The sequence below is a fragment of the Anthonomus grandis genome, chromosome 4 (genome assembly GCF_022605725.1).
Source record: "Anthonomus grandis grandis chromosome 4, icAntGran1.3, whole genome shotgun sequence".
Taxonomy (NCBI): Eukaryota; Metazoa; Arthropoda; class Insecta; order Coleoptera; family Curculionidae; genus Anthonomus; species Anthonomus grandis.
In genome coordinates this window covers 15,043,531-15,070,206 of record NC_065549.1, presented here as the reverse complement: position 1 = coordinate 15,070,206, position 26,676 = coordinate 15,043,531, and the positions used below count along the sequence as shown (strand labels likewise).

Genomic DNA, 26,676 nt, shown 5'->3' with positions numbered 1-26,676 from the left:
AAAATTTAAAGAACTATAAAGTAAAAACAAAACATAAGCCGATAAACTAGCCATCTTTCAACTAATAAACTAGTCAGCTCACTCAATATATTTTTTTTCATAGATTGGCAATGAAAAACAGTTGTTTAATCTTAAGGTGGAATTCCTTTCTTAATTCTCTTATGCAAACACTAGCCAAAGTGAACTATCTCTAAACCGGTTTAGCCGCTAAAGTGGTTTAATTTCCCGTATAAACGTGGTAATAATGTGAATCGAGTTTAATTGGTTTGAATTAAAAAAAAATTTAGATAGAACCAAAATTCAATGGATTTTACAGCTGGTGCCATGCCATTATCATCCAGCGTCTAAAACATACTGCAACACAAAATCAAGCCTGAAGCCAGCTAAAGTTTACAAAAGAAAAAAATTCTTTTGAGCAACATAGATAACCGACAATTAAGTTTAAATATTAATTATTTACCTTAATTTTTTTTATCAAAAATGATCTTCTCACCGTTAAGGCAATACTATAGTAGCTAGATATTCTATAGCGAGAAGATCTCCGATATGCCAAATGAACAATTTGGAAAAAAATATGTGAACGATGAATGTCATAATCTGGCTTAGAAGACTGTTCATTTTACTAAACTCTCAAAGATAGCTTTCCTTTAATTGATATAATATATCTTTCTATACCTTACCTTAATTAAAATAATAATAAATCTCTTTTATCAAAAAAATGTGTATTTTGTAAAAAAAATGCAATTAAGCATAATTAACTTAAGTTAAAAGTGTAACGATTAGTTTGATTACTCTGTTTATCGCTGTTAGCCCTTAAATTATTATTATATTGTAGAAAAATATAATTTATTAGCTCATTATATTTTTTAAAAAATGAACGTAGTTTTTTTATCACCCATTCGTGTAAACTCTAAAATATTATTTTTTTCATAAAAGTAACCTTACATGGTAATTTTCCCGGCGACTATTTTTTATCAATAGGAAAAAATATAAAAAGCACGTTTTTTTTTTGTTAATAATTTAGTAGTTTCAAGGGTCTTGTTACGAACATGGGTAAGCAAAACTGATCCTCAAAAGAACAGTTAAAATAAAAATTAATATTTCAGCAAATCTTTCTCGCTTTACCGTTCATCTACTTCTTGTGATATTTCCTTTAGAAATATTTTCAATAAGAAACTGTGGATTTAATTTGGAATTAGTGCCTGGCGAAAAGTATTTCCTAGTTAACCCGAACTATCCTAACAAATATTCATCGGCAACTCGCAGTATATGGAACCTAAAAACTGTTAATGGAGCCCAAATTTTTTTAAGTTGTACAGTTAATTTGCCTGGGGTAAGCTATAAAAACACCAGTCAAGTAAAAATGTGCAAAAATTAAGAACCAGTGGTATATATTGTAAATGATTATACCGTGAGACAATGAAATAATTAGCCAGAGCATCATTTATGTGCTTTATAAGAATTTTGAATTTTAAGTCATTGATATAAGTCATATTTTCCTCAGCCTAAAACTTATAATTTCCAAAAATGTAAATTATTTTTGTAGATGTAGTTATAATTTAAGTATAGTAAAAAGACAAATCTTTCAGGATTTTTTTAATAAAATACGTACAGGGTGTCCCAAGTTTGAGCCTCACCATTGGGATCTCGTAAACTAGAAGAGATACGAGGTCGGTTAAATTGAAGCAAAGTTGCGCAATTTGGGGGTCATTAAAACGCCCTTTCGAAATTTCAAAAATTCCGAATATTTCTAAAGATATTTGGAAGAAACCGAATATTCGCGATTTAATTTTAATTTTTTTATGACTCTATTTAAATAGATGTAACAAAATAAATTACTCATTCTCATTGCTACTTTCTCTATTTTACAAAATGGTGTCGTCAGATTTTCAAACCGACGTTTCGTAGTTGAGCTGTCATCATCAAGTTTATTTTTTTAAATACGACCCTGGATTTTTTATTAAAGATTTTAAGAGCCCTTTATGTTCCTAAACCAATGATGTATCGCATTTATTCAAAAATTTTATATTAATGGATATTTCCATAAGGACTCATGTGTTAAAGAGAAAGACAAAAATATATTCTTAATAGGATTAAAAAACCTTTTCTTTACAATAACAACAAAAAAAGGTAAATAAATAATGCAATAATTAAAGTAGCATTCTTTAAATCTTAGGCTCTGAGATATTTTATATATGTAGAAATTTTAACAATTATTTATCAAAGTGGCGCACAGTGTTGCGTAAGATAGGAGTTTTGGAACAAAAGTAATATACAACATATGTTTTAAACATATTTATGTCTTAATATATTAATATTAAAGAACAACCAAAATGCATTACAGAGACATAGCTAGCATATTTCAACAGTTTTTTTAATACGGGACCTCTCTTACCTTTTTTAATATGTGAGCTAGTGAGATGCCATAAAAACTAGAATAATTGTGGTTGTATTAAGAAAATGTTTAGAACATAAACAAATCATATCTGGCTATCATGTAGGTGTAGGTATTTGTTTGAGCAAAATAAAGTTGAATTTATGTTTATTATAAAACCTATAGTAAGTAAACACCTATATCTATAGATATAGATACAGCTTCATTTATACCTTTATATTTTTAAAAAGGTGTTTTTATAGGCGGGTAATTGAAATTATTTAATAATAAATACGTAGTTAAAAAAACTGTATTTTCGATATTTTTGAAAAAATGTATCTAGGTAATAAAATATATAAAAAATCAAATTATTTATTAACAAAAATAAAAATTACATATACCTATATAAAAACTTAAAGGATATTATTCTAAATCATTTTTCACTTAAAATTTAGTCTGAATTATCAGTTTCTGTTTCGGTATCAGTATCTAAAGCTTCTTTTATATCTAAAAATGAATGAGAATCGTGGGATTCTTCATTTATCAGATATTTTTTAATTTCATTGTCACAGGCGGTTTTTTTGTTTTTAATTAAAGATCGTCTATATGTACATAAATGAGGATCCGAAGTTAGTAAGAGAGTTTTTATAATGTCAGTATTGGCATCTGCTCTTGAAGTTTTACGACTGTTACACAGCCGGATTTTTCGAAATTCCTTATGCCTAGCCTCTAACGCGTCCTCTGAAAGCTGGCCAATAGGTAATTCAAAAAAGTCAATAATGTCGCACGCGTGGACTAAGACTTTATGAACAGAACTAGGCATGTAATACCAGCTATAAAGGCTTAAGTACAAAAGGCGAGCCTCATTAAGCAAAACCCTAAATTTAGTTACGTCAATTTTACGACCAGATGCCAATATTCTTAATATTAAATGAAACTTTTCAATTAAGCCTTTATCAATGCCTGTTATGTCGGCGCCTAAAGCAGAATTCTGAAAGAAGCGCCTGGCAGTATTTCCATCATTTGTGGAGCCATACCCAGGTTTTGGTTTATTTACTCCATTTGATTAGTCTACTATCAGACCCATTTTGCTTTTAAAATTAGCTTGGATAACTTTTTTGGTGTTTTCTATTTTTTTTTATTTTCGTCACCTTTAACTTGCCATACTTTCACTTGCAAACGGTATGCAATGTGCAGCAAACACTCAAAAAATCTTATCCAACAGTGGAGAGTTGATATATCAAAGCGATAATTTTGTTCTTTGGGAGGTTTTTCCAGAACATTATCGGTGTTCATTTCTTTGGGTCTGGCTCCACAAATGATACATTTTGCAGTAGAGTTTGTATCGAACAAAATATTTGCAACACTGCCGTCAAACATTGGTAAAATCATTTCAAAGGCAACAAGAATAGTGTTTTCTTGAACGGGAACTCTATATTCTTTAAGCTTTCTTACTAACTTGGATATTTTTTCTTCTTCCTTACGAACAACTTCCGAGTTTTCTTTGGCAAACATAAATTTTATCGGCCGACAGTAAAATGTAGATGACGGTTTTGGATTCTCCCAAATCACATTGCCGTGGCTGTCAAGGTCAAGTAACTTTAGCGGAACCATTGCTGTCAAAAACATATATTCATCTGTGTCTGTTGCCGATGAAAATTTTTGTTTGTAGAGACTGTGTCCCAAGCTACCATCGAAACCCCACTTACAAACAACTTTGAGGTGGTGGTCTTGAATATTATTAAAATTTAAAGTTTTGAAAATGCTATCCGTGGTTGAAGGTCGACTTCAGCGGAGGTTTCAGTTACTTTAATTTTGTCTGGTAAATATTCTTTTTTCATTATTAGCACTGAATAGTAGCTCCGGAAACAGTCTGTCAGTGTTATTTTCTGACAGAAAGATTAATGTCGTAAAAAGCGCCAAAGCCTGTGAGGTTGTAAGATATTTTTTATTGGCTAAATTTTGAGTGGAATATTTATTGTCTGATAAATGTATGGACCTATTAGTAGCAAAAGATAATTCTTCCATGGAATAGCTTTTAAGTAGCGGTTCTACTCGTCTTCTTTTGCTTTTTGGACATAACTCTGCGAACGATTTTCTAGGTCTGCCCATCAACTTGGAGTCGTCACTCGAAGTTTTGGCTACTTCTGAAGTTGAAGTTGTGGTTTTGAGAGTTCCCGTAATATTTCCATTAAGACACTTTTCCTGATTTTTTTCTACTCTATTACATGTTCGATTATATCTTTCCCAAAATTCCTTAAGCTTTAAACAAAAAATATGGCTTTTCGGCTGTATATAGCCCTTATTTTGCTTTAGAATGTCTTCAGAAACCTTTTCTTGAATTAAAAATGACTTAATTTTCAAAAAAATATTGTTATGTTCCTTTTCGTTTGAAGGGCTTATTAGCCACTCTTCAAATAGGATCTTTCTTGGTATATTGTAGGACACATCTAAAAAAATTAATTACTAAGAGGGGGGCAAATTGAGGCAAGATTTTAATATTTTATAATAAGATAGAGTAGTGGGGCTATCATATTCCAAAAAATCGTATGGGGCATTTTTGCACATTTTTTAAAAAACATAATTGAATTTTGTCAAACTATTTTTTTATAATTTTGTAATATAATAAGTAATGTAATAGGGAAAGGAAGGAATACATACCTCTTAAATCACAATCCATGTTTGGGCACACTACTAATATAAATTGCACTTGCAGAAAACTTATAAAAAACCTGCTGCACACACAAACATTCATGTATTTAAAAATAAAAATTCTCACTCTTATCAGTTTAAAGCTATGCAGTTTTTTGTATGAGCTTTGGAATTTAAAATATTTGGCTTTTTTGTAATCTTCAATCATTATACTTACCATTAATGGCTTTTCTTGTTTTAAATTGTGTTATTATTTTTGTGACTTTTGTACATTGGGGCAAACACTGTGTGGCGGTGCGTCGTGCATGCTGACAATCATTGTTTAATTGTTTACTTTAAACTATTGAATATTTTGATAGTTCACTATTCGTTCACTAATGTGTATTTAACCAAAATGCCGTTTTCCTCTGAAGAAAAAAGAGACATGATAAGGATTTACTATATGTCGCATCGAATTTCAAAAATTGCTTGTGAGCGCTATTTGTTGGAATATCCAGAAAGACGACAGCCGAATTACGCTTATTTTGCTAATATTGATAATAGTTTAGCTCAATGCGAAAGTTTTGTTAAACCAAAGATTAAATATGGAAAAACAGTCGATCCCAAAGAGGAACAAATTATCTGAGATACTGTTAGAAAGTTTTAAAACCATTGCAGAGTAAAAAGAAAAATGAATAATTTTAAATTATTTTTAAGGGAAATTATAATCCTCGAGCTTCAATTAGAGTTTTTCCAAACGAAGTGGCCGCAAATGACAGTTTAGACAACTTTACATAATCGGGATGTAAACTTTACAAAATTCATATTATTCAAAGACCTGGGGATGCTGAGAGACGCTTAGAATTTTGATACTGGATGCAAGTTAAAGTTAATGAAGATGCTGACTTATAGAGACAGATCAATGCAGTTTTTCAACAAATGGACTATTTAATAGACATTAGAAACACTATTAGTCAATAGAAAACCCCAGGCAGAATTAAGAAGTAAGACCTCAGGGACGCCAATCATTTAATGTATGGGTCGGTATGTGGCACAATAAAATTATCGGCCCATTTTTTCTTAAAGGAAATCTAACTTCCGAAAGATATGTAGAATTAATAAGGACCAATATAATGGATTCCTTAATGGAAGAACCTTTAAATGCACTACGTCAAATATGGTGGCAACATGACGGTGCCCATAATGGACGATGCGTCACTAATTTATTCAATTATATGTTCCCTAACAAATGGATTGGAAACCAAGAACCCGTACGTTGGCCCGCTAGAAGGCCCGACCTAAACCCTTTAGATTAATTTTTTAGGGGATTTTTTTCAAAACCGTATTTATTAAAATACGTCACATAATCTTGAAGCCTCACGTCAAGAAACAAGGGATATCAGGGCTATCCCCGCAAGCGTGCCCTCCATAAAATTCACAGACTGACACGAAAATGCAGTTAAGCAGGCGGATTAAGATTTGAATATTTGCTTTAATTGTGTTATTTTTGAACCTCTTATTATGTTAGTGTTTAAGTTTCTTTTTATTAATGCGTTATTATATAAAAAGGTGTTTGTTTTTAATCCCATTTAAAATATATTTTTTGTCTTTCTCGTAACACGAGTCCTCATGAAAATGAGGACTTGCGCAACTTTGCCTCAATTTAACTTCCTATCTCTTCTAGTTCACCCAATGGTGAGGCTCCAATCTGGGATGCCCTGTATATGCAAAAGCAATAGATCTATACCACTTAACTGAACATATAATTTAATAAATATTTTTAAAGAAGAGTCACATATAATCTCAAATTTTTGATAAAATACAAAAGATAATATCTGTAATTTAAAAAAAACTACTAAACGTAACAGCAATTGAAGATAAGTCAATTTTCTTGGATCTTTAAGTGTTTCATTTTTTGCGATTAATTGAGTAGATGCTTTTTGATAAATATGAAGAAACAGAAGTGTTGAAAGAAAGAAATTTGATAGCTTTCACATGCACAAAGAGATAAACGAAATGACTGGTTGTAATAAGGTCAATGCAACTAGTAATATTATCATAGATACAAAGGGTCATATAATTAACTAAACTAAAATCAGGAAAAGCTTAAAAGGTGGAACGCATACCTGTCATAACTGTTTGATGATGAAAGATCTTAGAAGCAAGTATATATCTAAAAATATTTAAAGCAAAAATACTATATGCCTTGAAAACTATGAAACCCGGTAAAGTTGCTGATCCTGATTAGATACCAATAGAGCTTATCAAACTTTTTGATAATGACGTAATTGATATTCTTCTGAACCTCTTCAAGGGTTACCTGTGCACAATGGTTTTCATCCATTTCTGAAGATGAAAATGATTCCAATTTCCAAGAAAATAAATCTAAGAAAATCATATAGCTCATATTACCATCCATCGCATCCGTGGCTTTATGAGCCACTCCTTGAAGTTGTTCTTAAAGATCATCTACAAAAAACTCGAGGAATACATAAGCAATACACAATTTGGTACACATCATATTTTCGTGATATTTTATTGAAGCGCATGTTTCACTCTATAGAATGGCGTAATACACAAGGTTTCATATAAAACTATTAGCTTGGGCTATTTCCGGTAGAACCAGAAGTAATACTCAATTATTTTTTTATTAGAAAACTATATCAATTATCCTAATTTAAAACTTCTTTCCTAAAAAACGAAGAGATGAATGAATGAACACAAATTTCGTTGTTGAATAATCTTAGATTGATGTCAGACCGTATCTTCGTCACGACAATTTTTTCTCTCGTACAGAAATTTTTCGAAATTTTTAATTAAATAATTTGCAAAAAATCGATGTTTAGAGAGAGTTGTGGATTAAAATCCGTTCAAAAACTGACCTCTAAGAGTTGATTTTAACATTGTAAGAAAATTTTAAAAAAATCAAAACTTCCATGTAGAGATTACATAAGAAACACATATATACAATATATACACATAAATGAAATAATAAACAATAAATTAAATTTTAGTAGTGTAATAGTGTTATAATATATATATTAGCAAAATCTATTAAACAAAATTAATAAATAAATGGTCAATATGGTCAATTTTTCCGAATAAAGTCTTTATGAAATTTATAGTTGAAATCTTGCGTATTACATTTTTTTAATATAGATATTTCTAGGATATCTTTATATTCTTACTTCAGCAACTTGCAGCAACGATGACACAATGAAGATAAAGTAACACCCAGAATCTCAGTGCCATTTATTGTCACATTTTGAATTATTTTAAAAATGCAGTCAAACTAAAAAACAGTAAATAGTCTAAAAAAGGTATTTAAGAAAAAAAATGCTAACTGCCTCAAAAATTACTTTGTGATGCTTGGAAAAAATCTAAAATGCACTCGAAGGTCTGAAAAAATGACTTAAATTGCTTGAAAAAAAAAATCCTCAAATGTATGGAAGAAACTAAAAATGTCTTCAAATGCCTTAAAAAAATTTCTGCAAATGCCTAAAAAATTTACTTAAACTGCCTGTAAATGGCCTAAAAATCCACTAAATTATCTAACAAAGTGGCCTAAAGTACCTGAAAGACATTTAAAAAATGACCTAAAACGCCTAAAAAAGTGAAAATTTCCTGAAAGAACCTACAAATATGCTTAAGTACTTAAAAAAGTGACTGCAACTGCCTAGAAAAAAACTAAAATCCACTCAACTGTTTAAAGAAATTACTTGAATTGCCTGGAAAAACACTTAAAATGCACTTAACAGTTTGAAAAAATGACTTTAGCTATCTAGAAAAAAATTAAAAATGAAACTGTCTAAAAAAAATAAAAAAAAATAAAAATATCATCAAATTCTAGGGATGTGAGGGATATCACTTATTGACAGACCAGCCCCAGATGAGTAATTTTCCTTTTTAAATTTAACTAATATTATATTAATATCACACACGCTTAACTAAGGTAATGTGTATCCTTAATTACAATAATAGCTATTTTTAAATATAAACCAAATGATCACTCTCTTCCATCCCATTTTTAAAAAATTTTATTTGCAACTTTACCAAATTGCGAAAAATTAATTTCCGTAGTTCCTAATCGAGATTAAAGTGAAGCAGAGGTAATAAAAATCAAATTTAATATAATAAAATTCATGTGTGCATTTTTTCGTGTTTGTGATAGACAAAAGAAATTTGTACTTCTCTATTTACGTGGAAAAATTAATAATAATCCGTTTTTTCAATTTTACAAAATAATTCATATATTTGTTAAGTTTATTATTTATAAATGTCCTGCAAATGCAAGAATATTCAAAGGCCTGTAATTAACTCTAAAGTAAAATAAATATAAAAATAAAAATCCTCTTTTGGTTTAAAAAAAAGGAAATAATAACATATGCAATTACTTTAATGTTAAATTCAACTTAAATTAAAAAAGTTAAATATATTAAATCATGGCCAAAAGTTTTTAAGTTTTTACATGTTATTTTATTAAAAAAAAAATATATCTGGAATATTTCAAAAAGATCCCATAAATCTTCAGAACATTCTCGGGATATTTGACTAAAATCGTATTAAGTACTACATAAATTATTATTAAGTTTAATGGTTAATACGAGTATTAAAAAAAAGTGGGAACAAGCTCATAAGAGAAATTTAAAGTATAAAATGAAAAATTTTATAAATTACTATCTAATTACTACTAAAAATTATCAAAAACACAGGTTAAACTATTTTGAAATACTGTAAAAAAATTAAATATTATACATATAGCACTAATTGTAAAATACCTCCTAATTTAAATGATGCTAATATATTTAATGTCTACTTTGCTTACTGTAATAATTTGCCTGATAGCATTTCAAATGACGTCATTCATTTTTATCAAAATAATATTGTAACGTTTTTCCCTTTCGTTAGGTATGAATTAAAATGCTCGATGCATAAAAATAGTTAACTGATTTATTTGCACACTTATACTACTAAACACGATCATTTACGAATTTAATTTAATAATTATTAGGATAACATTTCTAAATATGCTGAAAATTACAATCTAAAATCGAATGCTAATAAATCATGTGCTCTTTTCTTAGGACGCAATAAAATTTAACTCGAAGTAGCAGGGAATAAATATACCCTAAAAATCCAAAATACGAATATAGAGGAAAGTCGCCTAATATGGGGTAGTTCAATTTTGAGCTGGAACTAGTTGCGACATCTATTATCTGCATTACGTAAATGGTTAAAATAGGTTTATTTGAAAAATAAAGTTTTTTTGCCGGTTGTAGATTTGGATATTTTAAGCGACTTAAAGGTAAGTTTTAAAACTTTTAATAATACTATTCTTTATTACATTTTGCGTAGTTTATGAAAATGAATATGATTTTTAAAAAAACATCTTAATTTTTGTAAAATATCGCCCCTCCCAAAAATCTAATTTGCTCCTAATATGGGGTACCTATCAATTCCTAATTTGGGGTACCCCATATTAGGAGATAATTATTTACTTTTTGATTAATATCAAATATTTTATTTTAGATGCCTAAAAAAAGGAAAGTTTGGGATAAGCAGCAAATGATTTCAGCAATTTTAGCTGTCAGACAAGGTCAGATGGGTTACAAAAAGAGTGCGAGAACCCACGATGTGCCCCAAACAACCTTGGAAAAGTACGTAAAAATGGAAGGCAATCCTGAAGATATTGTGAATTCTTCTCTGGGACGCAAAATTATCTTTTCACAAGAAATGGAATCGCTGTTCGCAAAGCACTGCTTAGAAATGAAAAGAAATTTTTTTGGTATGACACAAAAAGATGTGTGCATATTAGCATATAGCTTATGCAAAGCTAATAATATAAAAAATCCATTTAGCGTAGCCAAAGAATCTGCTGGGAAGAAATGGTTTGCCAGCTTTCTGTCAAGGCACAAAGAATTATCATTACGAACTCCTTAAGGAATATCATATGCACGAACTAAATCCTTCAATGGAGAAAATGTTGCAGCATTTTTTGATTTGTATGAGCCACTTCTTGAAAAAATAAATCATAATCCAGCCAGAATTTTTAACTGCGATGAAACTGGCCTCACCATAGTGCAACACAAGCACGTTAAAGTAGTGGAAAAAAAAAGGAAAAAACAAATCGGTGCTATTACCTCCGCTGAGCGTGGGTCTTTGTTAACCACAGTTATGTGTTTTAGTGCAACAGGAGTATACATACCGCCCTTTATAATTTTCCCACGAAAAAACATGAAAATGGAGCTTATGAATGGCACTCCTCCAGGATCAAAATATGCGTGCCATATATCTGGCTGGATCCAACAAGAAATATTTGTGGAATGGCTTCGCCATTTTATTAACCTGACAAAGCCTAGCTCTGATGATCCAGTGGTTTTAATACTTGACGGCCATTATTCCCACACAAAAATTTTGGAGGTCATAACTGTGGCGCGAGAAAATTATGTTCACATAATATCCCTTCCACCACATTCAACTCATCGGATGCAACCATTGGACGCTGCTTTTATGTCTCGGTTTAAAACGTACTACACACAGGAAATTACAAACTGGATAAGGTTAAATCCCGGACGTGTAGTAACAGGCTATCAGATAGGAGAACTTTTTGGGAAAGCCTACATAAAAGCGGCCACCAACGGCTTTAGAAAAACTGGAATGTTCCCTCCTGACAGAAACATATTTAAAGAACATGACTTTGTGGCAGAAGTGCAGGATATGTCTGGTGAAGAACTAGTAGAAGCAGAAACAGTTCAGGAAGAAAATATAGAAATAGAAACAATAGAGGATGAATTAGATAACAACGAGTCAAAAGAAAAAAGCCCTGAGACGGATTACCCCAGAGAGACAGATAACTGCTTTGAAACAGATTACTCCTGCAAATTTAATGCCTGTTCCAACTACTTCTAAAGATATTATTAAAAAAAAGAGTACAAGAAGTGGTAAAGCTGCGGTTATAACTAGCACGCCCTACAAAGAAGAATTGAAAAGCCGCATGGAAAAAAAAAAATTACCTTCAACTTCGGGCACTAAAAGAAAAATTGTTTATTTAAAACCAAACCAACAGAAAAAAATTAAACCTTTCCAACAGAAAAAAAAAATTGTCAGTGGCTAAACAAAAACGAAAAAATGGAAAATCAGTATCCTGCTGTTCTTCTTCTTCAGACTCGGCTCCTGAACCGGAATATCAAGATTCAGATGACGAGGTAGAAAACTTTGAGGAAGATGCTATTTGTATGTTTTGCGAAAGTCCATTTTCTGAAGATGTTAGAGGCGAGGAATGGATGAAGTGCCAAGGCTGCTTCAAGTGGGCTCACGTTGAATGTGCTGGTTGTGAAAGAAGCCACTATATTTGTGACTTTTGCGTTACAAAATAGATTTGTTTTGTCTTTTTGGTTGCATGTAAGTTTTAGGTATTTACTTTAATAAATAATACGTATTATTTTTTTAGTTTCTTTTAATAAATGATACTTTTATACAAAAAAAACAAACATATTTTGGTTATTTTTAGTTTCTACATATTAAATTGGGTACCCCATATTACGAACTTGGTGTACCCCATATTACGATACCATGGCTCCTATTATGGGGTGGTGCAACTTTTTTTTAATGTTGCATGTTTTCTTCTGCATTTAATTTTTAACATCTTTCGTTTTATCAAATCCTTAAACAGTGTAAAATGAATCGTAAAATATGGAAGTAGTGTTTAAAATTAACTTCATTTTTTTATAACAGTGTTTTTAAAAAAAGTACCCCATATTAGGAGACTTTCCTCTACAAGTAGTGCATAAAGCCAAAAATTTAGGATTGATTGTTGATATCAGCTTAAGCCTCTTAGCCCATATAAATAAAAAGTTAAGCCTTGCTAAAAAACTAAATTCTTTTAAAGTAATACATGAACACTATTTGTGTTTGACCATTGCGACGTAGTGATAATAATATAATTACTACAGCATCAGTAATTATATTATTATCACTCCATTTATATCCAAAACCTGCAAAAGTTGCTGTAAGAGGTTTTCTTATAGAATCTCGTACAGAAGTCACATAACTCACTCCTTTTCTTATTCTTCATTGTTATTTTAATATCGAAAACTGGCTAAAATGGGCAACCACCATACCTAAAAACTATGTGATGTTTATGATCACTCCCACAATACTAGATATTTTAATCGCGATACAATAGATCAACATCGTATAGGCCAAATAAGGCCTATTAGCTTATTTAATGAGAAAAATTATTTAAGTTTTGGTTTTAAATATTTTAATAAATTTACTATTTAAATATTTCCATCTCATATTTGGGACGTTGATTGAAAATATATTTCAAGAATTAACTTTGTATAGATAAACCATTGTTGACTTTTTCATTCATAATAAAGTTAATTTGATGCTCGATATGCGAATACTTAATGGCTAAAACTATTTTTTTTATTAAAAATTATATAGTCTTATTGGAATAATTTTTCAAAATTTTGACACACTAAATGAGCCTAATTTTACATATGTAAACAAAAAATATAGCTCTTACTAAACAGTTAGCCTCATCAAATAAACATGGTGTGAGTTTAGTCTAGCACTAATCATTCCCTAAAATAAATCCTTGCCAGATTTAGGTTCCAATTAGCCATCTTTACTCAAAAATAAATTTCCTATTACAGTAATAAATAATTTGCAAATAAATAAATTAAATTGTAGAACAACAATATTTGTTATGGAGACAGGCTTTCCGTAAGTGCTCGTGAAAGTTGGATTAATAGGGAGAAAAGGGATTTTTGTGGCAATTCAATGTTTTCCCTGTATAGCTCTGGAACTGAGCTATCTGTTGGTAAGTAAAACGTTTTAACATACGGATCAGTTATTTGTTTTATATTTTCAGAATTATACACAACCTCCAACAGTATTGGTGGCACTTTTATATGTACAGCTACGCCACTTAAAAAGAATAATCCTGATGAGCCACCACAAAAAGATCCAGAAGACGATTGTAACTGTGGGTGGAAATCTTTGGTAAGAAGTAACCTTCTGTATTTTAATTTAACACTAAATAGGATAAAAGAGTTTTTTCTTAAGTAATTTTATTCTAAAAGGTTTAATTTGCCTTTTTAGGAGCAGAATAAATTAAACAGGTCTAAAGTCTTATTAAGTATACTAACTAACCCTGAATATATTTTTTCTATTACCGTGCGTAAAGTACTCACTATCCAGCGTTTATGAACATTACCTTGTAAACGCAGTATCTAAAGTAAATAACGCGTTTTATAAAGTAACATGTTTTATCAAAATTATCAGTTACATAAGTCACTTTAATTTTATTGTGGTTAAAAAAAAAACACATGGTAGCGGTCATGTCGAACATCTTTAAATCACGAGCTTATATAATTATGTTGCTTGGATCGTTTTATTAAAAACAAAAAACAAAATAATGATTAGTTCTGCTTTAAATACTTATTTCTAATATCTTATAGATGGCTTTCTCCAGCTCTTAAAAATTTGCTATGTTCAAAGACACAGGCGCATAAAGTTTTCAAAAAGTCATGTCCCAGAGAGTATTAGATTATATTTTCTGGATTATGATCAAAATGTAAATTACTTGCAAAAGTCTGTTTTGAACAATTTGTTTCTGAATCAGAAACAGGTTTAATTGAATTGACCCTAGTAACATACGAAGTACTGGTCTCATGTGAACTCTAGAACATTAGAAAATGATTTACCATCAGAAATATTCTATAGTGATAGACATCGCTTTCTTGGTCTCGACTTACTTGATCTCTTTGCTGATTACTTAAAATGGTTTAGTCAATCAAAAACTACTTTGTATCTGAATCTTCATCCATAAATAATATAATTATTAGTAATTTCTTCAATACACGATGAAATTTGCAGGGTAAATAGTAATAAGGTCTGCCTCATTCACTCTTTATTTTGATTAACAAATCATTAGAATTGGCGAGTTGGGAAGGGCGGAAAGACTTTTCTCCACAAATGGAAATGCCAATCTTCTGTCAAGAGTTATGCATTTCGATGAGTTCAGTTATTATCATCAAACCACATATGTAAACACTACAGCTATGTAGTGTAGAGTCTGATGATGATGAGTGAATGCATCGAAATTTCTAATCTTCTAGAGATTGAATATTTGGATATATTTGTATTGAATATATAATTTCTCAAATATTCAATTAACGGTATTGGTCAATAGATCAATTTTAGATTTAAATGCTAGGTAAATGCAAGCTGTGAATAAAACATGCATACTGAGGACTCTAGACTGAAGAGGCATACTCCAGCAAAGGTCTGATTAAAGTACAGTCCAGCATGCGCGGATAGCAGGGATATTGGTAAAATCATCTTTTTTATCTCTTTACAAAACCTGTCATTCTAAGGGATTTTAATACAATTTTAGATATATGAGATATATATGATAGAGAGGAGTCGAATACAACTCCAAGAATCCATTGTTGTTATATTCAATTTAAGGCATATGCATATATCGTATTTCTATGCTTTTGTTTTGGAGAAGCAAATGTAGGACCCAATAATGATGTAAGTAATATTCTGTTACAATAGTTTTGGAAAAACATTTAGGTTGCATATTGGTCTATAGTTACTTACATCGCTCTTGCTCGCAGCTTTATGGATAGGGGTTGAGAAGCTCTTTTTTTCCAAAAATCAGGAAAGACCAACCCAATTCTAATGTAGAAGTCCATTCTTGAAGTGGAGTGGCAATAATATAGCGGGTTGGGAAGGGCGGAAAGACTTTTCTCCACAAATGGAAATGCCAATCTTCTGTCAAGAGTTATGCATTTCGATGCATTCACTCATCATCATCAGACTCTACACTACATAGCTGTAGTGTTTACATATGTGGTTTGATGATTATAACTGAACTCATCGAAATGTATAACTCTTGACAAAAAATTGGCATTTTCATTTGTGGAGAAAAGTTTTCCGCCCTTCCCAACCCGCCAATTCTAATGATTTGTTAATCAAAATAAAGAGTGAATGAGGCAGACCTTATTAGTATTTACCCTGCAAATTTTATCGTATATTGAAGAAATTACTAATAATTATATTATTGATGGATGAAGATTCAGATACAAAGTAGTTTTTGGTTGACTAAACCGTTTTAGGTAATTAGCAAAGAGATCAAGTAAGTCGAGACCAAGAAAGCGGTGTTTATCACTATAGAACATTTCTGATGGTAAATCATTTTCTTATCTTCTAGAACGCCAATAACATTACGATTACAGAGTTCTGTATCAGATGTTTTGTCTTCTCCCTCTTGTTGTTCGTCGGGAGCAAAGAGATTTAAAAGCTACATTTTTCCAAATGCTAATTCTACAGCTTTTAATATATCTTCCCCACAGTCGGTTCATCCAAGACAACAAATAAAGTAATTTTTCATTATTTGAGATCAGTTGAAAATGTGAATACCTACCAGCATTGTACTAGACAGGTAACAAAAGATTACGGATGGAAAACGACGTTGTTTTTGTCAAACTACGTCTACCTTAAGAGTTTTTGTGGCCTTACTTACTTATAATATATAATATCCAATAATACAACTAAATAAACATTTGTTTACATTTTTTTTTAAATGAGTCTTAAAAAAGATTTTTAAAGTAATTTTAAATGACGAGATGTCTTTTCTTAAAGGCGCTTAGACGTCTTTATATATATATATATATATATATATATATATATATATATATATATATATACATATATATATATATATAGTATATATTTGTATATATATATATTTGAAACGTTATCTTGTCTGTGAATTTTGTACGTTACTTTAGCCATCACAATACTGTTGTAATTCAAATTCAAAGTCTTATTGTCCAACAGGAAACAAATCTTAATAATAAGACAATTATTGAAATATCGACATATAATACAATAAATTCAGTGATGCAACAAATAACAATGTCAAACTCAATAACTGGTACAATATAAAACTAATAATAGGTATTATATTAAGTACTTAAACAACTAACAATCTAATTCTATCTGAAATAACAGATTTGAAATGATTCAAAGTCATGCCAAACAGATCAACATCAATCCTTAGCTGAACATCATTGAACCAATTGCATGCCCTATATATGGGCTCTTTCTTGTCCAAATTGGTGCCATAAGTGTTAAGTTACACTGTGTCTTTTTGTATGGATGTAGGGAGTAGCAAAATTCAAAACTGATAGAAGATCTGAAGCATCAATTTGATTGTTACATATTTTAAATAAAAACACCAAATTCTCACAAACAGCAGATTGCTGAAGAGACAGTGCATCAAACCGTGAAAACAATAAATGCTGATTAACACCCCTCTCAGGGTATACACCATCCAACTTAAAACTAATATCTGTAAAATTTTTGTTGAACTGATTCCAGCCTGTGCATATGCACTGCATAATTAGGAAACCATACTAGAGAGGCATACAGTAGGCGTGATTTTACTAGAGAGTTAAACAAAATTGTCCTGCTTGAAGTATTAAAAAATAGTTCCATTGATCTTATAATAAAGCCTAGGGTCTTTAAAGAAGATCTTATGATGGTATCTATATGAGTATTGAAGATAAGCTTTTTATCAACACAGACCCCTAGGTTATGAACAGAGTCACAATTTGGGAGTGTGGTATCATATAACCTAAGTCAATCTCATCTTTGAGCAATGAAATTGACATCTTCTTACATTTCTGAAGATTAAGTGGGAGTCTGTTAATTTTACATCATTCATAAACCCTTTCAAGATCAGCCTGAAGCTGTATACAGTCATGACGACTCTTAACAAGACGAAAAATCTTCATGTCATCCGCAAATAGTAGAAACTCACTGCCGATACTTGTGGAAATGTCATTGATAAAAATCAAAAACAAAAATGGAGCAATGTATACCCAGATGACCTAAACCTATTGAAGTCCACAAATTTCAGTGTAGTAGTAGTAGTAGTAGTAGTAGTAGTAGTAAGGGTGGGGGAGCTAGAGCTCGGCAAGTAGGCCTGGACAGCCCTTTTCGCCAACCCCAGAATCACCCACCCCTACGCCCCCACTCCCAATGCGCGGTCTTCACTGAGTCAGCCCGTCCTTTTAATAAAGGCTTGCACGTTGTCCCAGTCCAGATCTTTAGGATCTTTCCGTTGGAGTGTCGCTGCTCCAAATATTTTCCTTCTCAGGCGACTCCACCTATCACAGATACCTAGTATGTGGTATGAAGTTTCCTCCCCTGTACCGCAATTCGGAAAAAGTGGGCTTTCTCTTATACCAAGAAGGTGTAGATGCTTGTTTAGACTGTTGTTCCCGGACATGGTTCCCACCAAGTCTTTGATACTTTGTCGGGTCTTTGTCAGCAGTCGCCTTGCTTTAGAGCCAACATGATCTTGGCCTGTCTACATCCTTCTGTCCTTCTCCAATTCTTCCTTGTTTTTTCCCAGGCCCAAATATTAAGTGCCTGCGAGATTTGTTTTTTGCTAAGACCGAGACAAGGTTCGAAGCCTACGAAGGGGTTAACGGAACCTTGTCTTGCTAGTTCATCGGCCCGCTCATTGCCCTCGATACCTTGGTGTCCTGGACCCACCTCAGTCTGTGTGCTGCAAGCCTTTCCAATGAGTCTCTGCATTCCTGGACTAGCGCTGAGCTGGCTCTGGGTCTCTCAATCGCCTTGAGGGCAGCTTGACTATCGTAGTAGATGCAAATCCCCCCAATACCTTCCGATGCCTCTCGTTTGTTTGCTACTTGGAGTATGGCAAACACCTCCGCTTGGAAAACTGTGGTGTGTTTCCCTAGCGGGAAGGATTCCCCTATGTTCGTTTCCATCCTGTACAGTCCGGCTCCGGCTTAATTGGTGCTTTTCATTCATGATCCATCTGTGTACCAGGCCTGGAAACCACTTGGCTCTTTAATTTGGTTCGCCGACCATTCCTTCCTTGTCGGGATTTCGACTTGAAACCCCTTCTTTAACCTTAGTTTGCCACTTTCTGTAGTGCATCTGGATGTCAGAACTGGTATGTTCTTACACATCCTGAGAGCAATCGTCATATGGCCTTGTCCTAAGTGAACATCTCTCCTTATACACCGCCATGGCCTCCCTCTCAATCCAGACTGGGAGGTCCGGTAGCCCAAGAAGAATGTTTAGTGGTGCCGCAGGTGTTGTTCTCATAGCTCCAGTAGTTCCCAAGCAGACCAGTCTTTGCAGTCTGGTCAGCTTTTGGGCGTTGGTGACGTTCAATACGTCTGGCCACCATACCACGAATCCGTACGAGATCCTCGGTCGTATGACTGTGGTATAAAGCCACTGGAGAACGTGGGGTTTTAGACCCCATCTTGTACCTATTGTTCGCCGTAATTGCCATATTAGGGCCGTTGCCTTATTTATTGCCTGCTCTACGTGAGTTTAAAACGTGAGCTTGCTGTCTAAAATAACTCCCAAATATTTGACCTGCTGCCTCAAAGTTAGGCGAGTCTGATACATAATGGGAGGTTTAAAGCCTGTCAAATTCCGCCTCTTAGTAAAGAGAATGTGCTCGGTCTTTTCAGGGTTGACCGAAAGCCCTGTCTCCCGACACCACTGTTCCACTATCCTGCACGCGACTTGCATCCGCTCACAGACTGTGTTCACGAATTTACCCGTGACCATCACTAGTCCGTCGTCCGCGTATGCCTGTGCATAGAATCCTTTAAGTTCTAGCTTCCTGAGGAGACTGTCCATCACCAGGCACCAAAGGTGTGGCGAAAGGCAACTACCTTGCGGGCAGCCGCCTTTCACCCTGGTCTCGACACGATAGTCTCCCAGTGTAGCACTGATCTTCCGGTCTTCCAGCGCCGTTTTGACCCACCTGATGAGCCGGAGTGCCCCTGTTAGGAGGGCTTGGCAGATAGTATCTGTTTTTGCCTTATCAAATGCTCCTTCCATGTCAAAGAAAAGAGCAAGTGCTATTTCCTTGTTCTCTATGGCTTTTTCAGCTTTGCCCACTATAGAGTGAAGTGCCGTTTCCGTCGACTTCCCTTTCATGTAGGCATGCTGATTCCTATGTAGTGGCGATTCTATTAGAATCTCCTCTGTTATATACCTGTCTATAAGCCTTTCTATAGTCTTTAATAGAAATGAAGTCAGGCTTATTGCCCTAAAGGACTTTGGCTGATGGTAGTCTTGCCCGGTTTTGGGATAAAGACCACATTTGCCGCCCTCCATGTTAGTGGAACATACCCCATGCAATGCTGGCCTCAAAAACTCTCTTTAAGTAAGGCAGTGTGGTTTCGAGACCTACCTACAACATCATAGGTATGATTCCATCAGGTCCCGCAGCCTTATATGGACTAAACTTACCCACTGCCCAAGCTATGGCTTCGTTTGTTACTATGTTTTTGGCGAGGTTCCAGTCCGGCTCCGGATCTGATTCCTCACCCCAAGGTCCAGCGTTTCCTTTTCCAGGAAAGTGAGTTTTAAGGAGAAGCTCGATGGTCTCTTCTTTGTTTGAGGTCATTTTATAAAGCTTTTTCGAGAGAATTCTATGGTCCAATCTATCGAAGGCCTTAGCAAAATCTGTGCAGACAACATCAAGTTAGTATTTGCAGTTTATAGCCTTATATGCGTTACGCAGAAATGATGTTAAATTAATGACTGTTGATCTACACTGAAAAAACCATGCTGACTGGGCAAAATAAGATGTTTAATTTGATGAAACAGGTTGCTATAAATGCAGGTCTCAAAAACTTTAGAAAAGTTGGGCAAAATAGAGATTGAGTGATAGTTCTCCACCATATTTCTGTCTCCTGACTTAAATAATGACTTAAGTAATGATCAGGTTGGCCTTTAAAAAATCCATAATGACATCTTGAAGGTGTTATTTTACTATATGATCGGACTACTATAATAAGATACCTTTGTGAATAGTATCATATATATATATATATATATATATATATATATATATATATATATATATATATATATATATATATATATATATATATATATATATATATATATATATATATATATATATATATTTTATATATATATTTTCATATATATATTTTCATATACATATATATATGAAGATATATATGAAGATAAAAGGAAATAACCAGTCCAAAAATACAATATTTTGACAGTATAACGGCGTCATGTTCCATGGCATTTTCACTGTTGCATTAGTAAACTGAGTCAAATTGAGTCCTATATGTATGACGTTTATGTGATTTAACAAACTATAAGTAAATCCTAACCGTATAGTTTGCGACTATAACGTAATTTGTACATAAATTTTAAGGTTATTTAGGGTAAATCATCAACATTAAAGTATGCCCAAAAGCCCTCGTTTTATGACCATACAATTATATTATCTAGCCATTATATTATCTATCCCAAAAATCTGAACCTAATGAAATTTCTTATATTTTTTAGGGTAAAATTGCCGGTGGAGTAGAGACTGGCGTTAATGAGTTTCCGTTTATGGCTGCCTTAATTTACAATGGCGAACAATGGTGTGGTACGACGATCATTTCTGCGTGGCACACCCTAACTGCCGCTCATTGTGTCATTCAACAAAATCTTCTGGACGTTAATGACTTGCAAATCCTTGTCGGGGATCATAATTTAAACACTGGTAATCAGTTTTTTAGTAGCAAATTTAGTTTAACACCATAAGCATATTACATGCAGACGTAATTTTAAAGGCGTTTTTAGATCGCGCCTAACTACTTATCCAAAAATACCTCATTTCAACTCTCCAAAAGGGCGTCATAATAAAATATGCCGAACTAACTGACAATATGACGTTTTTTTTTGTTGACATGACGTTGCCTTGACTAAAACTCACTAAGAAATAATGTAAAGGATCGTTTGTGGTAAGGGTGTATATAGACAGATCGTGTATTGTAAAAATTAACACAGGATAATTCAGATCTGTTTTCAGTCAAGTTATTGGTTCAAAGCTTAATAATTATTTTTTAGTATTTTTCTTTGCAATTAGATAACACAGAAACCTATTTAGGAAAAGAACCACCAAAATTTGGAAGATTTATAGAACTTTGGTAATATGTTGCCTAGATGTTCAGACGGTGTTATCAGGCTAATGCATTGAACTAATGAGGGAATCTTTGTGATCGCTACTTCCCAGGTAGCAGATGACAGACCGTTTTTTTAAGCATAATTATGTTATCTATATAATCTTAAGATTAGATCGAACTAAGTGAGAATTGGGTTTGAGGGTTTTAAAAGAAAACATAGCAAGCTTTAGTATGAAACTAGTATAAAACACATACCTCACTATTTAACCTTGAAACGCTTGGCAACACCTGTAATCTGTACATAACTGGTCACTAATATGAACTGAAACTGCTTTACCTTTTTTTCCTATTTTTTAGGATCCGATACTAACCAGAGTGCCATTTATAGCGTCAACTCTTTTATTTACCATAATGCCTACGATCCTCTAAGTTATGATAATGATATCGCCATTTTAACCACAAAGTCTCGGATAATATTTGGGTTTGGAGTTGCGCCAATTTGCTTACCATTTAAATACTCTTATGACCATTTTGTAGGGCAGGAGGCAACCTTACTTGGTAAGTTGATAGAGGACAAACGTTTAAAGTGCATGCATAATTAATCCGCGGTCCAAGTGCGACTTCAAATATAAATTCGCCATACTAAAAGCGGTTCACAATATTCACTGAGCATTCTGTAATTCATCGATTTCGATTTTTATTATTATTTTCTTTATATTTTTTGTTGAATTGTGTATAATTGTATTTTTATTTAATTCTTAAGTAATAAAAATTTTAAATTACGTGATTTATTATAGAAAATCATCAGAGTAAATGTAATTATGAGTTTTTGCACCAACTTGCCTCTTTATTATAAGGCAGATAAAGGATATAGATCCCTTATCCAAAAGAAAAACTGTTGCAGGATCTTTGTATACTACATTTGAGTTTGTACTTATAATATGATAATACTTACAAACTACATGGGAACTTGCAATAGAAACAAAGCTTTAACGAAGCGGGGCATCAGCTAGTGTAAGGCCTACTTGCAATCTCGGGATATATATATATATATATATATATATATATATATATCAATGTGAACAAGAAAGTGAGAGAATTCCCATTAATTTTCATAATTTAGATGATGCATTGGAATATGTACAAGGTCTAAGAACAGATACTCAGATCATCAATGCTCATCGAAAAAGTAATATAGAAGAAATAATTGGTGATATCCCCCAAAATACCATTTCAAATAAAGAGCAGGTTACATTAAATAAAACTTAAAATATTACACCATTAACTTAATATAATTCCTATACGTATAAAATAAGACTAAAGGGATTGAGTGGCTTTGACATATTTATTGCATTCATGAACATTAATAATTTTTTAACAGCAAAAGTGCCAAGGTAATATGCTGCTAATATAATGCATTCTCTTGGTTATCCATATTTTGTTTTATTAGCTTCAAACTTATTTAGTCGTCCTCGCTATCCACGGAACAAAACAACAGGATAATTCTCAACATTAAATTAAAACAAACATAAAATAACAGAAATGTATTAATTGCGCATCTCATAAGTCGGCACGATTCGAAAAAGTTGGCAGACAATTTTGTCCACTCCAGCACACATACTAAAGTTCAATTTTATTGTGAATGGTCCTATTACTTATAGCATATGTCCAAATGTCGCTTTTCCCACGAATTGATTGTGAATGCACCTTTACACATCTCATAAATTTGTCATAGTTGTCAATTTCAAAATGGCGGGTGGATGACTAAGACTGAATCCACATTGGTACGTAATTACGGATTCGTGAGGCTGTCAAACCTATCCCCGTGACTTTTATCCCATCCACTAGAGCGTATCTGTAAAATGACGTTACATTTTTACTCGAGTTTTTGGTGTTTACAGTTTTGATCTCCGACAATTCTCTCAACCTATTTTTATGCTTTGATTGCAAAGGGGTCTTCGGATCCCATAGGGACCATTAATTAAAAAGGCCGTAATAGACACATTTAAAATATGTGGAACCCGGGGTCGAACCCAAACACGACATTCTAAAAAGAATAGTGCAAAATAACAACTAGTTAAAAAAACATTGGTAAAAATTCAAAAATAACAATAAAAAACAACAACGGACCAAAAATACGGAATGAAGTTCGAATTAACCAACTTCTATCCGTGTTTTCCTTTTGGGTCTCTTATTGGCTGATAGCAATCACGTGGTCCCAACGGATCCGTAATTACGTATCAATGTGGATTCCGGCTGAGATATAGGGATGCACGACTACGTGCCTTGTTGTCAGATCTTCAACGTCTAAACCCCTCTTGTGATTGGTTACTTTACAGAATTTGAGTAGAAATGTAGTGAAAATTGGTCAAACTATTTATTACTCGATTTCGCTATTATACCTTGTTTTCTTTGGCGATTCAGGAAAATTTAAGTTTTGTACTTTGTTAAAATTAGATATTCTCTACAGCTGTTTAGGCTGGCTTACATCTTAATTAACACATCTTAAAAGTTTTAAAATCTCAGAGCCGATAACTATTTTAAAGCTAATTAAATTCAATAATAACTAGATAAAAAAAAATACAAAATTAGAACAAAATCCAATACAAAAAAATTCCTATAGATCTATCGAACTAGCGACGCCTTAAGTGTAGTACTCTATAAGTATAGTATATAACAATTATGTAATAATAAATGCTGTTATTTTATTTCAATTCACAGTATTTCATCAGCCATTTTAAAAAATAATTTCTTAAAAGTTACGAGGGAAGGTTTATAAAAAACTGTTTATTTTTTTATTTTTTAAGGCTGGGGTTTAAGTGAGATAAGTGGCCAAGACAGTCCCTACTTGCAAAAAGCCAAGGTGGATATCGTTTCACCATCAATCTGTGCTGATGAATGGCGTTCTAAACTGGATACCCATGTGAATAGTGGAAAGATTTGCACTTTTTCAGATACTAGTGATGCCTGTACTAAGGATTCTGGAGGTACTTCAAAAAATTGTAAATAATCATCATTTGAAATTTATGGATTATAGGTCCACTGCTTTGGTACGATAGTGCCTCAGGAAGATATCAACAAATAGGGATTATTTCCACTGGAATATCTTGTAATTCGGCATTTCCCAGCATTAATACTAGAATTACCGAATATTTACAGTGGATAGTTACACAAACTTCAGGTTTAGTTTTAATTTTACGTACTAAAGTATTTCGTTCATAAATTTTGTTTTTTTTCAGGAATAAGATACTGCGTTATATAATACTTATAGAATCTTATATTAATAAAATTATAAGTCTAAGTAAGTTACAATATTATTGCATTTTAGCAATAGTTTATTACAATGAATAAAAATAATGTATTTACATGAATGAATAATTATTTAATCCATTCTAATAATGTGGTCTTTAAAACACATTAGGAAAAACAACAGCTTACCCCAAATCAATTTGAATTTTCAGAGGATAAACTCATCTGAGGAAACACTGCGATGTAACAAATGACTGTTACAAAACTATGAAAATATTTTTTTTAGATTTGACCGAAAACTTTCGACTCAGTTTTTTTCTACGATATTCTACTCAATAAATTGGACAACTATGAGAGGGCTAAGAAGAAATTTAATAACAAATGATCTTACTGGAAGCAATGTGTAAAGAAGGAATATCAATATAGTATTTTAAAACGATTAAGTGCAGTGTTTTACAAGGTAGCGTGCTGGGACCTCTTTATATAAAAGAACTTTTTATAATACTTCTGGTAAATTTATCTCATACGCAGATGGAATTGTTTTGTTGTCTGCTGGAAAGGTGCTATGGAAAGGACAACTTAACTATAAATATTGACAACACAAAATTTATTATTAAGTATTAGAATAATAATACTTATATATTATATATAACAATTTATAGATAATAGGATTATACAGGAAAAGATTATACAGGGTGTCAATTAAGTACAATAAATGTAAGAGGCGATTTTTTAAGTAATTTAAAGGAAAAGAGTCCGAATAAACATGTCCGCAACGGCTCGGTCTTAATTTTAAAAATAATTTTAAAAATAATAAATTTAAGGTCTTAAATTTAACTAAAAAAAATTGGGTTTCCATGTATATCTTAAATATCCTTAATCCTATTTCGTTGTAATTTGGTTATGTAATTTATACTAAACCGAAAGGTGTTGATTTAGTCTTAGTTTAATTACATATTTTAAGTCCAATGTCCTTTTAAGCGGTACCTAAACGACAATTTTTGAATGCCACTGACCTTTGCGGATTTTTTAAATTCTTTTTAGACAAACCAATTAACAATACAGCTTTTTTGTTTCTTAAATATTTTTCGTATCTTGCTTAGTTTTCGGAAAAAAAATAAATGCACTTGATTGCAAACACTCTAACGAATCGGATTTTTCATAAGTTTTTTATTTTGAAATTCACAATTGAAGCTATTAGTGCATGAATGTGTTAACTCATTTTCTAGCACTTTGAAGCATAGATATTGCTACATATTCTTAAAAGTGGAGTTTAAAAGAAGTAAAGACAAGTTTTGTCTAAAGGAGTACTAGTTTCAAAAAGGTGGTTGGATCTCCTAAATCAGACACTGCTGCGACTAAACATGTTAGGCGTTACAAAACAGAATTTAAAGAACAGGGAACGAA

At 32.4% G+C, this 26,676-nt stretch overlaps 1 protein-coding gene across 1 annotated transcript; it reads left to right on the top strand.

Annotated features, from left to right (window-relative positions):
• Positions 1 to 911: 911 nt before the first annotated feature.
• Positions 912 to 25,387, top strand: LOC126735364 (venom serine protease-like). Its single transcript, XM_050439332.1, has 9 exons — positions 912 to 1,053; positions 1,107 to 1,333; positions 13,703 to 13,832; positions 13,884 to 14,014; positions 21,416 to 21,617; positions 22,378 to 22,578; positions 24,828 to 25,007; positions 25,058 to 25,201; positions 25,260 to 25,387. The coding sequence occupies exons 1-9, from the start codon at positions 1,050 to 1,052 to the stop codon at positions 25,280 to 25,282; spliced, it is 1,242 nt and encodes a 413-aa protein (XP_050295289.1). The 5' UTR covers positions 912 to 1,049; the 3' UTR covers positions 25,283 to 25,387.
• The last annotated feature ends 1,289 nt before the right edge of the window (positions 25,388 to 26,676 follow it).

Excerpts from the sequence above, each read along its gene's own strand:
- LOC126735364 (XM_050439332.1), top strand. Across the intron at positions 1,334-13,702 it reads GTACAGTTAATTTGCCTGGG|AACAACAATATTTGTTATGG; the intron begins GTAAGCTATAAA and ends ATTAAATTGTAG. Across the intron at positions 21,618-22,377 it reads GGATCATAATTTAAACACTG|GATCCGATACTAACCAGAGT; the intron begins GTAATCAGTTTT and ends CCTATTTTTTAG.